Below are 19,934 nucleotides of genomic sequence, written 5' to 3' on the forward strand. Positions count from 1 at the left end.
AATTTTAAATTCCTCCTCTTTTAGGATCGCTCTTTGTAAATTCCATCTTGGTGTCTTGGATCACCCTTTCCAGCTAAACTTGATATAGCTATGATCTGCCCACAAGCTCAGTTCAATTTCTATTTCAGTTGTTTCTGAGATAAGCTTCTTCGGCATCCATACCATATCCAGTCTCAACCAAGACTGATGTCTGTTAGAATAAAATGTAAATTGTTTCTTACTTGGATGATGTTCTCTCCATGCATCATAAATCTTAGCCTCTTTTGCCAATCATTAAAATTTTTCGGTAATACCTTTTTCCTTATTATTTTCTTATTTTCAGTCCATTGTTTTATCTATAATTTCATTAAAATCACCTAAGATACAAATCTCTTCATAATGTACTTCCTTAATATTATTATATACTTTGTGAAAGAAGTGTTCTTGTGGACCATTTGGAGCATAAATTTCTATCAAAATAATCTTTTTATTCTCTAACTCTATCTTTACCATCAATATCCTACCATCTTTATCTTTGAAAATTTCTTTAGCCGAGATCCAATCTTTTATGTATAACACCACTCCTCTTTTCTTTTGTTTATCTAATGACATAAAAGTTCACATTGTTGATGTATGCTCTTGTTTGGATAAATGCATGTTGTAGGTGAAAGGCAATTTGGTTAAGGCATCAGCTAGAAATCAAGAAGCCTTGAGATTTAGTCCTGTGTTGGGCATAAAGCAAGTTGGGTAACCTTGGGATAGTTACCTTCTCTCAGCTCCAGGAAGGAGGCAATGACAAGCCACTTATGAAAAACCTAGCCAAGAAAATTGCAGGGATTAGTCCAGGCAGTCTCCAATAATTTGACACAACAGAACCAAAAAAAAAAATAATGTTATAGGTTATGCCTTAAGCCAGTGGTCCCCAATTTTTCAAGCTTAGCGGACTGGCAGGGACCAGGGTAGGAGATGGTTTTGTGTGAGTGACAAGCACATACATGAGTGTGTGCAACTCCATATGTGCAAGCAGCGGATGCCTGTGCCCGTCATTCACACAAATGGAGCTGCATGCATGAGCATGAGTACCTGCCACTTGTGCAAATGGAGATGTGCATGCATGCTCACCTGCCACTAGTGCAGCCTGGTTCCAAATGAGCAGCGGCCTGATTGTGGGCCATGACCTAGGGGTTGGGCCCCTGCTTTAAGCAAAAGACAGTTCTCAGCTGGAGCAGTTGAAGTTGTGGTTCTGTCATGTTAAAATTGTGAAACGTGGAGCCTAGATGTTTTCAGACAAAAGCTATGTAGAAACACCTACTGAGGTGCACAGAATAAAAATTATCTGATACCTAGATGGTCAAACCTGTCCAAAATGACTTACAATGCTTGCTGATAGGAGCACTGTCATCCTGCTCAATTCTCTAGGGATTATTTTGGTTGCCTTGCCCTAATTTTGTGAAGTGTCTTCTCCGGTAACATTGAACTGTAAACCAGGGCATACAAAACCTTTGCCAGACCAATTCTCGAATACACTCATCTGCCTGGAATCCACACTGTATAATGGACATTAATTGAACAAGTCCAGAGGTATTTCACGAGAAAAGTACTCCACTCTTCAGCTCACAATAGAATAACTTATGCCACCAGGTTTGATATTTTGGACCTAGACAACTTAGAACTATGCCGCCTACGGTCTGACCTAAGCTTAGTACACAAAATTGTCTGCTACAACGTCCTACCTGTCAATGACTACTTCAGCTTCAACCACAATAATACAAGGGCAAACAATAGATACAAACTCAAAGTAAACCGCTCCAAACTTGACTGCAGAAAATACGACTTCAGCAATAGAATGGTCAATGCCTGGAACTCACTACCTGACTGTTGTTACATCCTCAAACCCCCAAAACTTTAACCTTAAACTGTCTACTGTGGACCTCACTCCATTCCTAAGAGGTCTGTAAGGGGGTGTGCATAAGTGCACCAGCGTGCCTACCATCCCTGTCCTACTGTTTCCATTTATTCATACTCATTTATTATGTATACCAGTTTATACTTATATGTTTATATATTACATTCATACTTAGACTTGTTTGACAAACTAAAATAAATAAAATAAATAGGGCTCAGGAAACAGGTGCTTCATGTCCAAGTGAGTTGTCAACAAATTGCCCAATCTTTCCTTCCATGTAGGTTACTCTGTAGCTTTGGGGGAGTTTAATGAAGACTCAACATCACCAGGTAAAAGAAGTTTATTTTTCCTCTGGAATGGAGTAGGTTGGGATCAACAGAGTTAGGAAGAGAACTGCTTCCTGACTAGTTTGTCGTTTAGTGAAGTTTATGATCCTTTTGGCAGGAATTTAAAATGAATGTTTTAATGTTCACATCAGTTGCTTCAAAAACAGTCAAGAACATCTGGGGTTTCTGATTAAGATGTTTAAGCCTCTCTAATCTTAGTACTCCCTACCCAAAATTCAGGAATTTAGTAGGCACCAGGATTCAGCCTGAATATGAATATGAATGCCTAGCTCCTGGATGACTTAGCTCAGGGGTCCTCAACCACCGGGCCGCGGACCAATACCGGTCCGTGGAGCACTCTGTACCCGGCCGCAAATTAAAAAAAATAAAAAAAATGGCGGCTTTCTTCGCCTTCGGTGAATGCTGCTGGGATCGGGGATCAAGGACACAAATGAAAGAAGGGGAGGGAGGAAGCAACCGAAGCCTGTCCTGCTCTCTGGCTCAGCAGCTTCGGTTTCCTCCCGCCTCATTCCTCTCTCAGTCACTCTCTCGCTGCTCCACCAGCCCAGGAAGAAACTGCTTCAAAGAAGCCGGGGGGGGTGGCTTTTCCTGTCGCCACAGCTCCTCCAAAGCGCCCGTTTACCCTAACCCTGCCCGCCCGCGTGCGCTTCAATTCAGTGCTCCGTTCTGCCTGCCTGCCTGCCTGCCTTCGTTTCGGAGCAGCTTCGGCTGAGAATAATAACTATTCACCTCTTTTATCAACCGAAGCTGCTCCAAACGAAGGCAGGCAGGCAGGCAGGCAGAACGGAGCACTGGGGCTGAACTGCGCGGGCGGGCGGGGTGGGGGTAAACGGGCGCTCAGAGGAGCTGCGGTGACAGGAAAAGCCACCCCGCCCCTTTGAAGCAGTTTCTTCCTGGGCTGGTGGAGCAGCGAGAGAGCGACTGAGAGAGGAACGAGGCAGACACCTGAGGGAGGGAGGGACACCTGAGGGATGGGGCTGAGGGAGGCAGGGCCGAGGCGCTCCCTGAACTTGGTGGTTTGCTGGCAGATGTTTTATTACCCGACTAGGTAACAACATCAGATGTTACCTAGTCAGGTAATGAAACGTCTGCAAGCAAAACCACCAAACTCGGATTTTCTCCCCCCGGGCCTTGAAAAAGTGTTTGTGCCTGAAACTGGACCCTGGTACAAAAAAGGTTGGGGACCACTGACTTAGCTGGCCAAACATTTTACAACTACTGAGATACTCTTCTGTTTGCAGAATATGTAGTGGGCATTCCTAACATGAGACTGACACAAGGAGCGGTAAGTACAAGACAGAAGCAGGAGAACTATGAAGAAAGGGTGGTGTACCTATTTTGTCTCTTCCCAAGAAAAAAGTGCAAACCAAACAAAAACAGTTTATTTACTGTATATAAAGGACTACTCAGCAGCCTTTTTAGAAGCCCCCTTAGGCTCAGTTTACTCTGAATCTGGACTTGATATTGTTGTCCCAAAGGTGCTTTTTCAAGAGGCAACTGGACTGTCTGTTTTTTCTTTAAAGATGTTTCGCTTCTCATCCAGGAAGCTTCTTCAGCTCTGACTGAATGGTGGGGAATGGAAGGATTTATACTCCTTGCAGACAGCTGGACATTTGAATTCTGATGACACAGATAAATCCCCAGGTGACCTTAATGTTGCTAAAAGAATGCAAATGACCAGGTGTCTGCCAGGAATATAAATCCTTCCATTCCCCACCATCCAGTCAGAGCTGAAGAAGCTTCTTGGATGAGAAGCGAAACATCTTCAAAGAAAAAACAGACAGTCCAGTTGCCTCTTGAAAAAGCACCTTTGGGACAACCATGATCTGGATAACTAAGAATCTCCACAGACCCAGTATCAAGTCTATATTGGGTTGCATGCCTGAACAATGACACAGATTTATGGTTTCCTTCCACATATGCAGAGAAGCATTTTATATATGTTCCTATTGCATTTATTCTAGGATTGAACAATAGTTTATTATTTTTACCTCCACTGTATTGAAAACAAATCTGGATTCATAAGAAACAGTGACAGTCACATAGCAAGCATTCCCACTTGTTTTGGGCCAGTGAGCATGTTAGGAACTTTTCTAAAGGGATTTGTTCAGAATGGCTGTCACAGAGGATACTTGTCTATTTGGAATATAGGTTTTTTGAGTCCCCAATGCCTTCTTGATCTGGAATTCTATCTGTTTTTCTTCTTACCTCTGTGGGGTACATGCAACCATTTTTATGGTCAGGCTAGATAACATCTTGGTCTCCAGTTCCCATCTGCCAAGCCAGCATGACCAATGGGCAAAGATACGGAAATTTTAGCCAAGCAATATCAGGTTTTCGTACCCTTGGATATGAAAATATTATATATTCTGGTTTCCTGAAAAACAAATACTGGTAGCTGGATCTCTTTGGGAGAACAGAGCTTTAATCTACTTGATTCTTTGCCCCCATTTCTTATTTAGGTGGAAATTCTTACCAGAACTTATAAATTCCACATTCTCTGGACTATCTCCAGTGAGCAGGTAATATATATATATTTCACTCACATGGTTTTCTTTGCTTCTTCTGATCCATCAATAATGTTCTAGTAGTTCCTTCCAGATATGTTTGAAATGCATGCTAGCTGGGAATTCTTGCTTTTGTAATCCTACCTGAAAAGCAAGAGGCTTGGGAGGATTTCCTTATACTCTTTTCCCAGTTGGACAGAGTGGCTAAGCAGTGTTCTGCTAGTTCCATGGGGTGTTTAGCTGGTTGGTACTTATTTTTGATGATTTCAAGAGTTTCTTTTATCGGGACTTGAGTGAATAGTGAAACCATGTCGAAACTTACAAGCAGATCTTCTTGTTCCACGTGTAGATCTTTGATCATTTCCAAGAAGTGTTATGAGTTTTGTACATGTGAAGCTGCAGTGTCAGCATGGGGCTGTAGCTGTTTTGCTAAGTGTTTAGCAAACTTACCTCAATGCCCAATCCCACCACCACCCAGCACAGATAAACTCCATGGCTAAAACACTAATCGCCAGAACCAAACGCCTGGCAGACAAGACACACATAAAGACTGAACTATGCACCCTGACTAAAGTACTGACAGCCAGCGGCTTCCACAAAAGCAAAATCACCGGCTTGATCCACAAAAACACACTGAGACATAATGGAGACCTAGAAGATGAACAGACCTATGGAACAGCTGTCCTGCCCTACATAAGAGGTGCTACAGACAAAATCAGTAAGATACTACACAGGCATCACATCAAGACTGCCTTCAAAACAGACAGAAAAATAGCAGCCATCCTTAGAAACCCCAAAGATAAAATTGACCTGGCATATATGAAGTCCCCTGTGCATCATGCCCTGCCACATATATTGGACAGACCAACAGAAGAATAAGTACCCACCTGGATGAACACAAAAATGCAGTGAAAAAGCTGGAACACACTTCCTCACTAGTCCAACACATGAAAGCCACAGGTCATAGCATCAACTTCAATGGCACCAAAACCCTAGCCACTATAGAAAACCCCAGCCACAGAATTATCAGGGAAGCCATAGAGATTGAAAAAAGACCTGAAAGCATGAATAGAAGAGATGATTCCACCAGACTGTCAATTATTTGGAAGCCTGCACTCACAAACAAAAAAAATCTCCACACCACAAGCCAGGCAAACACCTGGGCACAAACAGATCCCCCCTGATACCTCCAGCTCAAACACACCCCAACCAGGCACCCAGATGAAACCTAGCTTCCTAATAAATGATAGCCGTCCATTTACTCAGAGCTAAGCTGCACTAAAAGCCTCCAATACAGGAACACAATGTTGCCAGCCAATCAAGACAAAAAAAGCCACAAAACAGACAGAAGATATTAGAAACACCAATCAAGCAGAACACAGCAAACTCCAAGACCAATAAACACAGACCAAGACTCCCAACCAATCAGGATGAAGAAAAATCATTCTGGCACAGCAGTAGGCTAGCCCCAAATTTAAAACTGAAACAACTGTAAAAGTCTGACTCACAGACGAATTCAATACAGAAGCCTGATGATATATATATATATATATATATATATATATATATATATATATATATATATATATATATATATATATATATATATATATATATATATATATATATATTTGTATGTGAATTATGCTCTTATGAACCCATGTTGGAGGATTAAAAATGAGATATATTAAGAAGTTATTTTAGCAACCTCAGGGGATACCTTAAAATATATATGTTTTAAAATATACAGTTGATTATTTAATGTTAATATGTTTATAGTTGGGGAATGAATTATTAAATCAGATAGATTGAGGAGATATACCATGTGGATTCTAAATATATTGGTTTTTATTTTTATTCTTTCTAGATTGTTGATTATATAATTGGTCTAGGGAAACTTTAGGATAATAATGATGTGTAATGTTGAATAAAATAGGTGGTAAGCTGAAAATGGAAATAATAGGGGATAAAGAACTGGGAATCTACATGTGGATGAAATGATATTGATATTGAATTAATGAATTGAAATATGAAATAGAAATTTATTTAAAGATGAGTGAAATGGACAATGATATGAGATGATATTATATAAGATTGGTGGAAATGAAAGTATGATTATGTACAAGTGTCATAATCTGGAACCACGTTGCCCACGTAAAGAGATGTGTAAAAATTAAAAACTTAAAAACTTTTTGGGGAAAAAAAAGGTTGACTCAACCTTCCATCCTTCCCTTACAGTAAAATGAGGACCCAGATTATTAGGGACAATATGCTAACACCGTAAACTGCTTAGAGAGGGCTGGAAAGCACTGAGAAGTGATATATAAATCTATATAATAGCTATTGCTATTTTTAATATTGCTTAAATGTTGCACTATGGCTGGTTCTACTCACTTGGTTCATTGTAAATTTAGCTCTTTTCATAAAGCCTAAGAATACAAATAGGATTCCTGGATTAATAAACCTGAGTCCTTATTCATCATTGCTCTAAAACTTTTCAGGTCACTGGGCTTAGCAGAATTGAAAATTAGCCAGTGCTTCCCAACGTAAAGTAATTCTCATGTGGCCATTTCTTTGATGGGAAGGCAAGCTCTCGTTATATCAAATGCATAAGTTCCCAGGATGGTTTTAACTTCACTTCTTTCCTTTTACAGGTGGCATCATATTTTGGGCATACAGTGGCAGTTGCTGATATCAATGGAGATGGGTAAGGCCAAAGGAGGAGTCAAAGTAGCCTAAATTTAAATTGGATCTGATGCAAAGGGGGGGGGAGGTTTAAACAGTTATTAAATCCACCAAACTTTGGTCTGAAATTAGAAACTTTGTCATCTTGCATTTTGAAGGCTTAATACAAAGACTGTTGTAAAAGCAGGGACTCAATGAGTAGATTCAAAAACATCAGTGTGCTAAAGCCAAATGCTAGAATGGAAATCCAGGGTTTATAGATAATGGGGGTCCTAGACAAGTCCACAAAGTATTAATGCTTTGGTGAATATGGGCTTAGCTTAGCTAACAAGGGTTGTTGCTGCTTGAAAACACCACTCTTTATTTTTTTCTCATTTTTATTATTTTTTAAATTTTAGCCAAGGTGTTAGTTGCATAGTCTTAGATGCTGATTTTATTATTTCTACTTTTAAATAAACACTAAAGACACCTACTGTCAAATTCTATCGCTGTCTAAAAAGGGTGGATAAGACCGTATAGTCCCAAGTTTATCATTCAACCCATGAGTACAAGAAGAGGAATGGCAAGAGTGTGACATTTTCCAGGAAACATTGCTTCATCCCAATTTTATCCAAGTCTTTGAAGAGTTACAGTCCTAACATTAGCCTGGTCTGATGCCCTCCAAACATCTCATTCCTTCCACCAACTCTCTTAAACAGCCAGAATAGAACATCTGGACAGCCATAATAGAAATTTTATTCAAATGCTTCAAAAGAGGGCCAACTAGAATTCAACATTAAATGCTAGGCTATGTTAAGTCTGCCAGTTTATGGTTTAGTGTAATGAGAAGAAGAGAAACAGTTTCTTTTTTTTTAAGTTAGAATTTGTAAACACAATAAGAGTGTATTAAAAAAATGAAAGATAAGAAAAACAAAAAAAAAAGTGGATAAAGATAATTTTCTAGATTGTAACAGCAATTAAATTTATCATCTTAAAAGACAAAGGCAAGAGAGTAGCTATCCAAAGCACTTTTTCTTCTACAGCTTGATTAGCTGTTAGCAGCAGATGAATTACCATCATAGAGTTTCCTGTCCCCATTTCCAATTCAAACCACCTCTGTTGCTTGCCCTTGTTTCCAGCCAGTGCCCTTATTTCCTGTCTCCCAATCTTTCTCAGTGCCACAAGCACACTATTTGATATAGCCAAAAAGATGTCTGCTATGGATAGAAACAAAAGGGCCTAAATTTTTGAAATTCTCTCTCTCTTTTTAACTTAAATAGTCAATTTGGTAGCTAAATAATTCTGGACATTGACCTTAATGGTTCATGTGGCAAGAAGTAGTTATTTCCATTATCACAGACATCCCAAAGGATCCCTTTTGTTCCAATCATCCACAATTCCATTATGAACAATTGCTTCTACAGTCCTGCTAAACTAGAAAAACAACCTACCGAATGTGTTTGTTCTGATTACAAAGAAACTTTTGAGAATGTGCTATGTTTTGGTTTCAAGAGCATTTAAATCATAAAATCCTCTTGATTGCATGAATAAAATAGAATTTACTTCAGGGGCCCTGAAGCTACACTCAAATTCTTAAAAGCCACCATAAACTTAGCCAACTGCTCCTGTTTTCTCTGTGTCCTGGTGTGCTAATATAAACCAGTGAGCCCTTTGCCACTGCCTCCTTCATCTACACTTCTCTGAGTGGATAGTTGGAGGAGCACTGAATGCAGGTCTTTGTAATCTATCCCTAAAGTGCAGCTACAAATGCTAAGTTAACTCAAAAGTTTACATGCTGAAATTACCTATCAATTGACTTGCTTCCCCCAAATTTTCTTCTAGGATTTCTTTTTGCATCCAAAGAGATTCAGTGCCCATTTTGGAAATCTGCTGCCCTCTGTTGTCAGATTGTTGAAATTTTGGCAAAGGGAAAAGCACCAATAAAAAGACATTATGCAGCAACAATTCTGCCCCTTTTACATGCATGCATGCATGCATACATACATATGGAATACTCTAATAAATACTCTTAACACCCTCATACCGTTACCAACTTTTTCCATTCATGGCCATATCCAACACATTAGAAGTGGATTGTAATAGTGCCTATTATATTTTTTCACTCAAATGTACATGCCATGTTGTGTGATTCTGCAATAATTAATGAAAAAAATAAAGCACAAGTGCAAAAGAGTGGCAGAACTGCAATCTAATAACTTTACAGTATTGTAATATGATTTTGCTTAGCTTTGCTTGTCCATAAGCTATCATAATGGTCTTGATTAGACTGAATCAAGATTTATTCAAGCTCTTTGAAATCCATTACATTCATGATTAACCCTGAACCCAACAATGTTACAATCATTTATTTTTCATCTTTGATATTGTAAAATATTTGTCATTTGGACTCAATTTTCTTTGAACATACTTTAATAATAGTTTTTAAAATTTCGTCTGCTATGAAATTAAAGATCAATTAAAGTCATAAAAATAGTGAATTGTTTTATAACCTCCGGGAGTGCTATATCTTATATCTCTTATCATCCTCTACTCCAGGTAAATGATACAATTTATAGTACAACACTATATATCATATCCCATTGATTTGTGTTGCCTTAATATATTCATAGAGAGTCAGTTTCGTATAGTGGTTAAAGGCACTGAATTAGAAATTGAGGAGTGTGTATTTTCACAATGACTTAGGCACAAAGGCAGGTGGTTAGCCTTGGGCTAGCCATGCTGTCTCTAGCCCTAGGAAGAAGACAATGGGAAACCCTTCCTGAAAATGTTGCTAAGAAAGTCGCAAGGCTTGTTAATTTTCAGCAGTCAAGACTAGCTCTAAAGTACACAGGCATACACACAAACACTACTCCTAAACACAGAAGAAACATACTTCTTTACCATCTTGTATAGGCAGTATTAATTTAATTTAAAATGGAAACAGAAGTTGCCTAAATTGAGAATGGTAATGTAAGGATCGCTTGTATCCTTACGATTTATATTGACTGTTTCCTAGTATGCTTTGATTGCTTATTGTACCCTATGACTATCATTAAGTGCAGGGGTCCCCAACCGCCGGTCCGCGGACCGATACCGGTCCGCGGAACAACTCTTACCGGGCCGCTGGTTGCTGGGCGCCGCCATCTTTTTTGGTAAAAAGTGCTTCCGGTGAGCTTTTCCGGGTAGAAAGCTCACGAAGCACTTTTCAAAGATGAGCGGCGCTCAGCGCTGGTGAGCTTTTCCGGTAGAAAGCCATTTCTACCCAAAAGCTCACCGGAAGCGCTTGCGCCGCCATCTTTTTTGACGAAAAAGTGCTTCCGGTGATGCCGGTACCGGGCCGCGGCGTCAAAAAGGTTGGGGATCCCTGATTAAGTGTCCTTATAATACCTTATGATTCTCGACTCTTGATGAATGTATATTTTCTTTTATGTATACTGAGAATATTTACACCAAGATAAATTCCTTGTGTGTCCAATCACACTTGGCCAATAAAGTATTCTATTCTATTCTATTCTATTCTATTCTATTCTATTCTATTCTATTCTATTCTATTCTATTGAGGTGACAGGCAGAAGCATCTGTAAGAAGACGCCTGCCATTGATCCTCCTGCTTGCTCTTTACTGACTATAAAACAACATTGTTATGCCAGGTCTTACAGCAGAGCTGTCAAACTCCCGGCCTGCGGGCTGGATGTATCATGTGCTGGCCACGTCCACTCCCGATTTAGCGAAGGGGGGGGGGAGTCCTGATACGTCACATGACACTGCCGTGACAACCTGAGTTTGACACCACCATCTTACAGGTATTGATTATTGCCACAATCTCCTTCAAAGCAAGATACCCTACCCTGATCTCAAAACAAATCTGTCTTTTCAGAGAAGCGGAAGGGGAAGGTATGTGGGTTCTGTTCTATATTAGAATACTCCAAACCCTGAAACCTGATTGGTCCACAGGGGCCGCAACCTGATTGGATAACTAAACGGCCGTGATTGGCACGCTTAGAATCAACCGCGATTGGCCGAGCCGATCGCGGGAGATTCAAAGCGCTGTCATTGGCCGCCACGCCTCGGACAGCTCCTATATGAAGAGCTGCCGCAAAGCGCAGGTCTTGTACAGAACTGTATACTCAATAAAGAGCTGAATGTTCACTGTTGGTCTCGCGTCGCTATGGGGACTGATCTACCCGATCTAACAGGTTCTCACTGTAATCCAGGCAGAAATGCTAGAGAAGAATCATTGCCTGGATTCTCAGGACTACCCACCTAAGAGAATGAGGCCAGTCCTGGGAAATGGTCTAAAAAAGAAACAGAAGAACAGGCATTAGTGGAGAAACAACAATCCGCTTGCAGCTTCCCTTACAAATCCAAAGCACATATTTATTCTTGGTCCTGTTCTCCTAAACTCCTTTACATAGATGCAGCTTCTAGTAATTAGCACTACACTTCTTAAGTATGTTTCAGTGGTATGTGGGGTCTGTGAATTGCTTATTTCTTTTTTTGAAGGAATTCAAATGCTCTCTCGGTAGTGGTGGAAGGAACCTGCTACAGTATGTAGGGAGGCCTGCTGGAGCAACCATAAGGCCTGCCTGAACCAATATGCTGATTCCTATTATGATTAGGCAGATGCCTCTTGAAAAGCCCATAGTTAGTCTTCTACAAATCCACTGTAACTTAAGGTCTCAGTGTTAGGCAGGTTACTCTTAGCGTTGTTATTTGTATTTGCTTTGGCTGAGCTGGAGATTGTGCCATGTATAACAGATTGTTTTTCTGTGTCTCAGGAAAGACGACATTTTAGTGGGTGCCCCTCTTTTCATGGAGCGCCGCTCAGATGGGAAACTCTATGAAGTGGGAAGAGTTTACGTATACCTACAGCGGAGGAGCCCACGGCCTTACAGAACTCCTTGGCAGAAGTTGACTGGCATAGATATCTATGGTCGTTTTGGCATGGCTATTGCTTCTTTGGGTGATATAGATCAGGATGGCTACATTGGTAAGAAGGCGTGGATGAGAAATAGGGAGGAAAGCAATCTGAAAAATCCCGGTGTTGTATCTCAGCTACCTCCTACTGTTGAAAGAGAGATCAGTATTTCATCACACAATCCAGGATTCATTGTGGCTGAGTCTAGATTTCTATGGATGACTACGTTTAGTCGTTTTAAATATTTAAATAGTGCCCAGGGTTACCTTGAAGTAAGATGAGCAGCCTATAAATTTTATACACAAACAAACAAACAAACAAACATTGGTCCCTGGTCTTAGAATAGATGGTAATAAGCAAGCATTTGAGGTTGTAAAGAAGATGCATTCTTCATTACAGTGAACCTGCTGTCAATACTGAGATCTTTTTTTAAAAGATCCACCTGAAAGTAACCTTAGTCATCTGCAGTATCTTTTCACCAACCTATTAGTATCCATATCTATTGATCTCTTGAAACCTAAATTTGGAGGATACACAAAGAGTCATCAGTTTAATCTTCTATCTTCCTAATGCTTGAAGTTGATCATGTCATCACCCGTCTGCATCTGTCCATGGCACAAACATTCATTTATTGTTACAAATAATACAAATGCAAAATGCAAAAGCCTATCCTGGCAACATGGTGGTGGTTGTTGCTTTGCCATATCCTTATGATTTTGCTTTCATCTAGTCCTTCCTAGTCCTTAGATGAGGCAGACTTAAGGCATCATTCACTGGGCTGGGGTTAAAATAATGTTTTCTCCTTATAAATTAGAGTGTCCAATGACAGCTACAACTGTGTAAAACCTGCTAAGCTTTGCCACTTCTGAAGTAAACTCAATTGGCGGGTGAGATCAGAGAGGTGTGTTCTGATCTCTGCCCAGCCCATCTGTTGCTATTCTGCTGCTAAAGGGTTAGACACACTAGATGTGCTAATGAAATATCAGAATTGTGCAATGCCGTCAGCTGTTCAGATGGCTGTTCTATAAATGCTTTAACTTTATATTCTTTGCTGGCTTAGTGCAAAGCTCCTCTTTGCTTCATGAAAACAATGAGGAATCTTAAAATTGGGGTAACTGCCGGAATCCTGACAGCCAGTATTAATTGCCTGCAATGAAAAGAAACAAAAAGAAAAGAAGGAAAGGAAAATCCTGAGTAAAATAAGATTAGGCTACCTTTGTGACACCAATCTGTTATTGGTTTCACTTTATTTAATTTAGGTTATGATAAAAAGGAATGTATGAAAAGGGGCATGTGCAAAATCAAGACAGCACCATTTGTCAATCAGGCAAGCCAGAGGTAATGGGGCAGGATAGGGGTTGGCAATGGGAGTAGCCAGTTTCCTGCTACAGTGGTGGTTTTTTTTTTTTCTGCTAAAGATTGAAGGACAGCAGTTTAATTCAGCATTTGGAAATACCCTTGTAATGCTTTTCACCATGCTCCCTTTCTTTTGGTTTTTTCACGTGTTTCTCATCATGGAAAATATTTGCCATTATATTTTGTTTCCACAGACATAGCCATAGGAGCACCCTTTGCGGGCCAAGATGGAGGTGGCCAGGTTTACATCTATCGTGGGCACAGTGAAGGTCTGAGTGCATCTCCAAGCCAAATCCTCAAGAATCCCTTTTCTGAGTCTGCTGGTTTTGGTTTTGCCATCCGTGGAGCTTCTGACATTGATCTTAATGGCTACCCTGGTAATACAACGTTTTGTTATGTCATGTGCTTAGCCTAATCTATAAAAGCCGTGGTGGCACAGTGGTTAGAATGCAGTACTACAAGTTAATTCTGCTGACTTGCAACTGCCAGGGGTTTGGCAGTTCGAATCTCACCAGGTTCAAGGTTGACTCAGCCTTCCATCCTCCTGAGGTCAGTAAAATGAGGACCCAGATTGTTGGGGAAAATATACTAACATTGTAAACCACTTTGAAGCAAAGTAGAACAACACTAATCCTGTAAGGAAGGCAGGAAGGAAACATTCTGGTGTTGCTTACAGAAACTGCCTCTCCGTTAACCCTTATTACAGAACTTCTCTGGAGTTTTTCCCCCCCCCTCCTTTGCTGGTACTTTGCTGGATTGACCATTCAAAGTGACTTATAACCATTTTTCACACTTATGACTATTGCAGCATCCCCATAGTCATGAACGGCCAGGCGAGGAAATGCATGCCTCGATGTTAAGTTGGCCATGCCCAGCCAATCACATTACCACCAAGCCACACCCACCAACTAAGCCACACCCACAGAACCAATTGTTAAAAAAATTGAATCCCACCCGACTACTACTACTACTACTACTACTCCTATTGCTATCCCTTTTATTCATTAAAATGTATGATGTTCCAAGTAGCACAGTTTTTTGCAGTTCCGCTGGTGTTTATTGCAGAAAGTTGCAATTTCTTAATGTATGTTATAAAATTCTTTGACATGGTACCAAGTGCCGCGATGCCAAAGGGTATCACTGTTACACGTTTCATCAATAATCACGTACCCATAAATAATAATTATAAACTTTTATTCATTAAAATGAAACTTGATCAACTGAACATTTAAAAATGTTTAACAACAACAACAACAATAATAGTAGTAATAATTATCTCTTGTATTCATTAAACTTGAAAATCAACTGAACATTTAAAAATGTATTACAAATATAATTGACTGGTGCTAATGATTGGTACGGGTGCTTTTTACAAGGAAAGCTTAGATTGACTGCTATTCTTTTCAATGGGATGGGTAGCGTTGGGGCCTCAAAATGATGATTGGTGGAATGTTGTATCCTTAATCCCCCCTGTTTTTTATCTTGTTCTTCACACCCAGATGTGTTAGTTGGTGCTTTCAGAACCAACAAGGTAGCTGTCTACAGGTGAGTGAATATGGCCAAGACCTTCGGATCTCATAATTTGAAATGCAGCTACCTGTCAGTGCTTTTTTTCCCTAAAATTTGTGGCATCATCTTTCTTTTCCAAGAACTGTCATACGTTCTCTCAAGAGTTTCCACTCTTTAGCGAAACATACTGGACACTTGCTGAAAGGGTTGCAAAGAATTTGTACCAATTGGTTTAGTGTAGGGACTAGAAAATGGCAAAGTGTCATTTTGACGTAAGTTTTATTCTATATTCCTTTTCTCTTATGGATGGAAAGGAAGATGTGAATGATCATCTCTTCCTCTTTTTTATTTTTCATTTTTACTTAATAAATGCCTGCGAATTTATACATGAAGATGAAATTGTATAGAAAGAAAAAGAAACCAAGGAACTATTGAAAAGGCAAACAGGTGCCTAAAAAGTCTTATTTAATATTGATTGTTTTACTTAATCAAATTTAAAAATATAGAACTGTTTACAATATAGGGTTTTGTTATATTCTATTGATTGGGGTGTGTGTGTGTTGTAATTATGAATAAACTAAAATTTTGCCATAGAAAACTCTAAATTAAATTATAAATAGGGTAGTTTCCTAGCAAAAACTTATGGTTATGGTGTTCGTTTTTTACTTTGCAAATAGAATTGTTGAGTTTCCGCTTTGACAAGTTTGGTGATTGTGAAAAGAAATCTCATTGAGCAAACAAATAGTTCTAAGCCATAGTGATCTATCACTTGACTGTCTTGGAAAATGTCTTAGCATTTTTTCCATCTTGAGCTCAAATTGCAATCATTTCTTTTTTGACTGAAATCAAGTCTATAAAAACTATTCTCTTTTGGTAGTGAAAAGTGACCTTATGTCTAAGGATTAAAACTAGTTAGAGGCCACCCAAAACTATTATACTGCATTAAAGTTTTACATATAACTTAGTGTCAAACTTCACAAAAGCATATGCTGGCATTCCCCAACCTGAAGGATTTTCAGATACAGTGGAAATTCTACAATTCTTGTCTCCACTCACACTGGGAAAAGTTGATAGATACCCAAGCACAGGGGAAAAGGAAAGAGAACCTGCAGTCAAAGTAGCTCCACTCAGAGGAAGGTCTGAGTGATGTGATGCTACTCTTGACTCCAGAACTTCTTTCTTTAATGCAGTGTCTTCTAATGGGTTGATCTACTGCTCCCATCAGCTGCAGAAAAACACTACAGAAGGGCATGAAATCAGAGAAGGCTGGCCCAGTGCATGGACACTGTTGAATTTGCTAATGAAAGGCAAAAAATTTTTATTGTAGATAAATTTTACCCATGACTAGAAATTTTGGAAAAGTCCTTTGTCTCATCTACCAATGATGAGTAAGAGGATTTCTGATATTCCTGCAGATTCTTTAGTCACCATTTATCCCACTGCATATGCACCTATAACAACGCTACATGTTTGTCTTTCTTAGAGCTCAGCCAATGATTATACTCAAAGCCCACCTTTCCATACCTGATGTGCTTGATTCAGAGATGAAAACCTGTCCAGGAGCACAGGCCAGCTGGTAAGTGGAGTGGGAAGGGCATGTTCAGGTCAAATTCCCACTCTATACATGTGCAAGACACTTCGCCCTCAAATAAGTTCATGAAATAAATAATTTATTTAAACGTGTAATAAGACTTGCAACTGTACAGGTGGGATTTAGAAAAGCAAGTTCTATGGTTAGTTACTTGTTAGTTGGGTATGCTCTGTTTGATCTGTGAAATGAACCTCGTTGTCTCTTTCCTTGTCAATACAGCTTCAACATCCAGATGTGCGTAGGAATGTCAGGAAAGAAGATTCCATTAGAAATCGGTGAGTGTTGAATCAGTAATTTGGAGGAACAGAGACCATTGTGGTCATGATCAATATGAATCCTGAGGTTTGAGGGTTCTCCCAGGTGAAAGATTTTTCAGAAACTTGGAATCAGTAACCTTCAGAAGTATTTATAAAGCTTAGCAACTTAAAGTATGTGGATGTTAAGTCCCAGAATTCCCCAGCCAGCCAGGATGATTGGGGATTTTCTGGGAGTTGAAGCCCACATATCTTAAAGTTGTCAAAATTGAGAAAAACTACTATACAGATAGTATTACACACAACACAATTTTTCTTATTGCGCAGAATCTCTGATGAGACAGGATTGTGCTGGTTAAACAATATATAATTAGTTTGGGAATGAGGGCTGTCCCCTTAAGTGAATGCCTCATGAGAAATGTAGTTCATGTCATGTGGTCACATCTGTACTCCTGATTGGTCATTGAATTGACCTCTGGTTGGGTTGGGGGAGTTTTGTTCATTCTTACCTGAACCCAGCAATGTGCTGGAGTCTCCCCTTGTATCATTATGGGATGAAGATAACTATCTTTTTACATTATGAAGACAACAATGCAAATATTGGACATTAGATGAATCTCAACATAACTGTGAGTTATACCTTGAGGATGCCTGATATAATCTAATAAAGAAACTTTGTATGGAAGCCTTTGTAGTGTTTAACTATGTGTCTCTATATTCAGCCAGAAAATTAGAGACAAGATAGTGAAAAGATATGTTTTTCGATTCCTTCTTAAATCAGTAGCAAGAAATTTGAATTGTATCTTAGAAGAGAGAAGAGGAACTGTTAAGCAAATAGAAGACTGCACCCATGCTGTTTCCCTGTCTCTCCCTACGAGCCCTCCAGTTTGGTACTAACAAAGTTATTGTCTTCAAACCTTTTACAAACTGCAGTCGAAAGAGTCTAAGTAATCTTTTCTTGTGTCCTAAAACAAAGAAACTGCATTATTCCCTATCTCTGGAGCTGCTAAAATGAAGGTTTGATTCCTCCCTGGTCGTGCCATAGAGGAAACAGGCAATAAAAAGAGGCCCCTCCTTCCTTTGAGTTAATGGCTTGGTTGGCTTTGCAAAGAACTGAGTGAATGTATTAGCAATTGAAAGAGACTCTATGATCCTTACTACTATCTTAAAACAAAGAGGAGAAGAAGAAAAAAGTTAGTTAAAGATGGCTTCTTCTTTGTCCCAATCTTCTTGTTGCGCAGTCTTTTCTTGTTGCTTCTCGTAGTTATGAATCGCCATTTCTAATAATTGAAAAACGGAGCCAAGAGAGGCCTTCCCTTCTTGTGCCTCTTCTTTATATTTTTTAAATTCCATTTTCAGTTCATCCACAAGTGATGCCATTGTAGAATTTTTTTTAAACAACCACCCAATTGTTTTTAGTCATTCAAATATAATTTCCAGAAGTCCCAAAGTCACCAAGCAATCCAAATACACACAAGCTGTTTCTTTTAACACTTTCTTCTTTTTTTCACTTTCTCTTCCTGGGGTTACTATTTAGTTGCAAAGTTCGAGTTAAAATGTATCTTTTAGAAGTCTTATTAAGATTTAGCTTTAGATTCTTTTGAATTCCAGGCAGACTCCTCCTTCCAAATCCTGCCCTTATTATTTTCCTCTCCCTTCCCACTTATAGAAAAAAAAAAAAAGATTTTTTAGTGTTCAGAAATCTTTATTGTCCCGTTGGCATTTAATTATATTTCCAGTTTAATTACCTATTGGTGCCAAAGCGGGTTTTCCCGATTTCTCATTCAGCTCTCTTCATTGTCAACGTAAGGAAGGAGAGTGGAAAAAAAACTTTCCCTTTTCACTTTCATTCGCTGCTTCCGAGTCTTCTTTGGGAGCGATGTATCTTTTGTAAAATTTAAATTCCAGGATACCTTAGTTGTTGCTTCTTGTCCCGGTCAACCAAAACTTTCACTTCTTAACTTCCTCCTGCACTTTCTTTTCTGGCTGAGTGCTTCTTTGAGGTGGCCATTTCTGACGGCCACTCTTACCGCCTTCAGGAAAGGGAATTTGGCCAGCTGAGGAGGAGAGGTGCGGCTCCCCTCGACCCTGCTGGCGCTCCCCCATCTTCACCACCTCTACGGGATGGCTTAGCCCCGAAGCCAGCTGGCTCAGGGCGCTCCAGTGGCGAGCCCAGGCAGAAACCATGCACGATCGCGGATTCCTGCCTGCCGCTGAAGCCCTGCAAACCGGAACTTTATCTGGGGAAGAAAGGGGAAAGGGGGGGAAAGAGAATGGAGAATATAAGACTTAAAAAAACAGCCAAAAAAGGGAAAAATAATGTGAAAAGTGGATATAATGTTGGAAAGCAACAGAAAAGGGGAATACAGAAGAGGGAAATGGAGGTGGAGAGACAAGGGGGTAAAAAGGGGAGAGAGAAGAAAGGGAAGAAGGAAGGGAAGAGAAGTTACAAAGGTTTGGAGCAAGATGTAAAGAAACAGGACTTATTCAGAGATAATGGGTGAAAATTAAACTGAAAAAGGGATTCTGTAAAGGTACATAAGATTGTATTGTTATATTTGTATTAGAAATAAAGTTAGAAAATTGGAAACAACATATGATTAAAAAGTGGGATAAAATAGTCAGTGTAATTCAGTGAAACTTTTGTGAACAAAATAAATGAAATGAAATAAATGAGAGAATTGAATTAGGAAGGAATGGGAACATTTTAATTACTCAATGTTTTATAAAATATAAATGAAGTGGGGGGGAAGTAATTATGGAAAGTTGATAAGTGTTCCCATAGAAGTATGATGTTTATTTGAAAAGTAATGTGTAAAATGTTTAAGATTTAAATGAATATTAATATTAATGATACAATTGAATTGGTATGGATTGTTGTTTTAATTATATTATATATTCAT

At 39.3% G+C, this 19,934-nt stretch overlaps 1 protein-coding gene across 1 annotated transcript in view; it reads left to right on the forward strand.

Annotated features, from left to right (window-relative positions):
* The window catches only part of ITGA2B (integrin subunit alpha 2b), a 65,805-nt gene that overhangs the window by 23,055 nt on the left and 22,816 nt on the right, over positions 1 to 19,934 (forward strand). Inside the window, exons 8-16 of the mRNA XM_087948383.1 lie at positions 2,167 to 2,214; positions 3,474 to 3,517; positions 4,695 to 4,754; positions 7,394 to 7,446; positions 12,182 to 12,393; positions 13,872 to 14,054; positions 15,177 to 15,222; positions 16,670 to 16,762; positions 16,997 to 17,052. Coding sequence (XP_087804509.1) covers positions 2,167 to 2,214; positions 3,474 to 3,517; positions 4,695 to 4,754; positions 7,394 to 7,446; positions 12,182 to 12,393; positions 13,872 to 14,054; positions 15,177 to 15,222; positions 16,670 to 16,762; positions 16,997 to 17,052 — 795 coding nt within the window. The remainder of the gene's footprint in view (positions 1 to 2,166; positions 2,215 to 3,473; positions 3,518 to 4,694; positions 4,755 to 7,393; positions 7,447 to 12,181; positions 12,394 to 13,871; positions 14,055 to 15,176; positions 15,223 to 16,669; positions 16,763 to 16,996; positions 17,053 to 19,934) is intronic.

The sequence above is a fragment of the Notechis scutatus genome, chromosome Z (genome assembly GCF_049901735.1).
Source record: "Notechis scutatus isolate UNSWTSFEM ecotype Mainland chromosome Z, rNotScu1.2, whole genome shotgun sequence".
NCBI lineage: Eukaryota > Metazoa > Chordata > Lepidosauria > Squamata > Elapidae > Notechis > Notechis scutatus.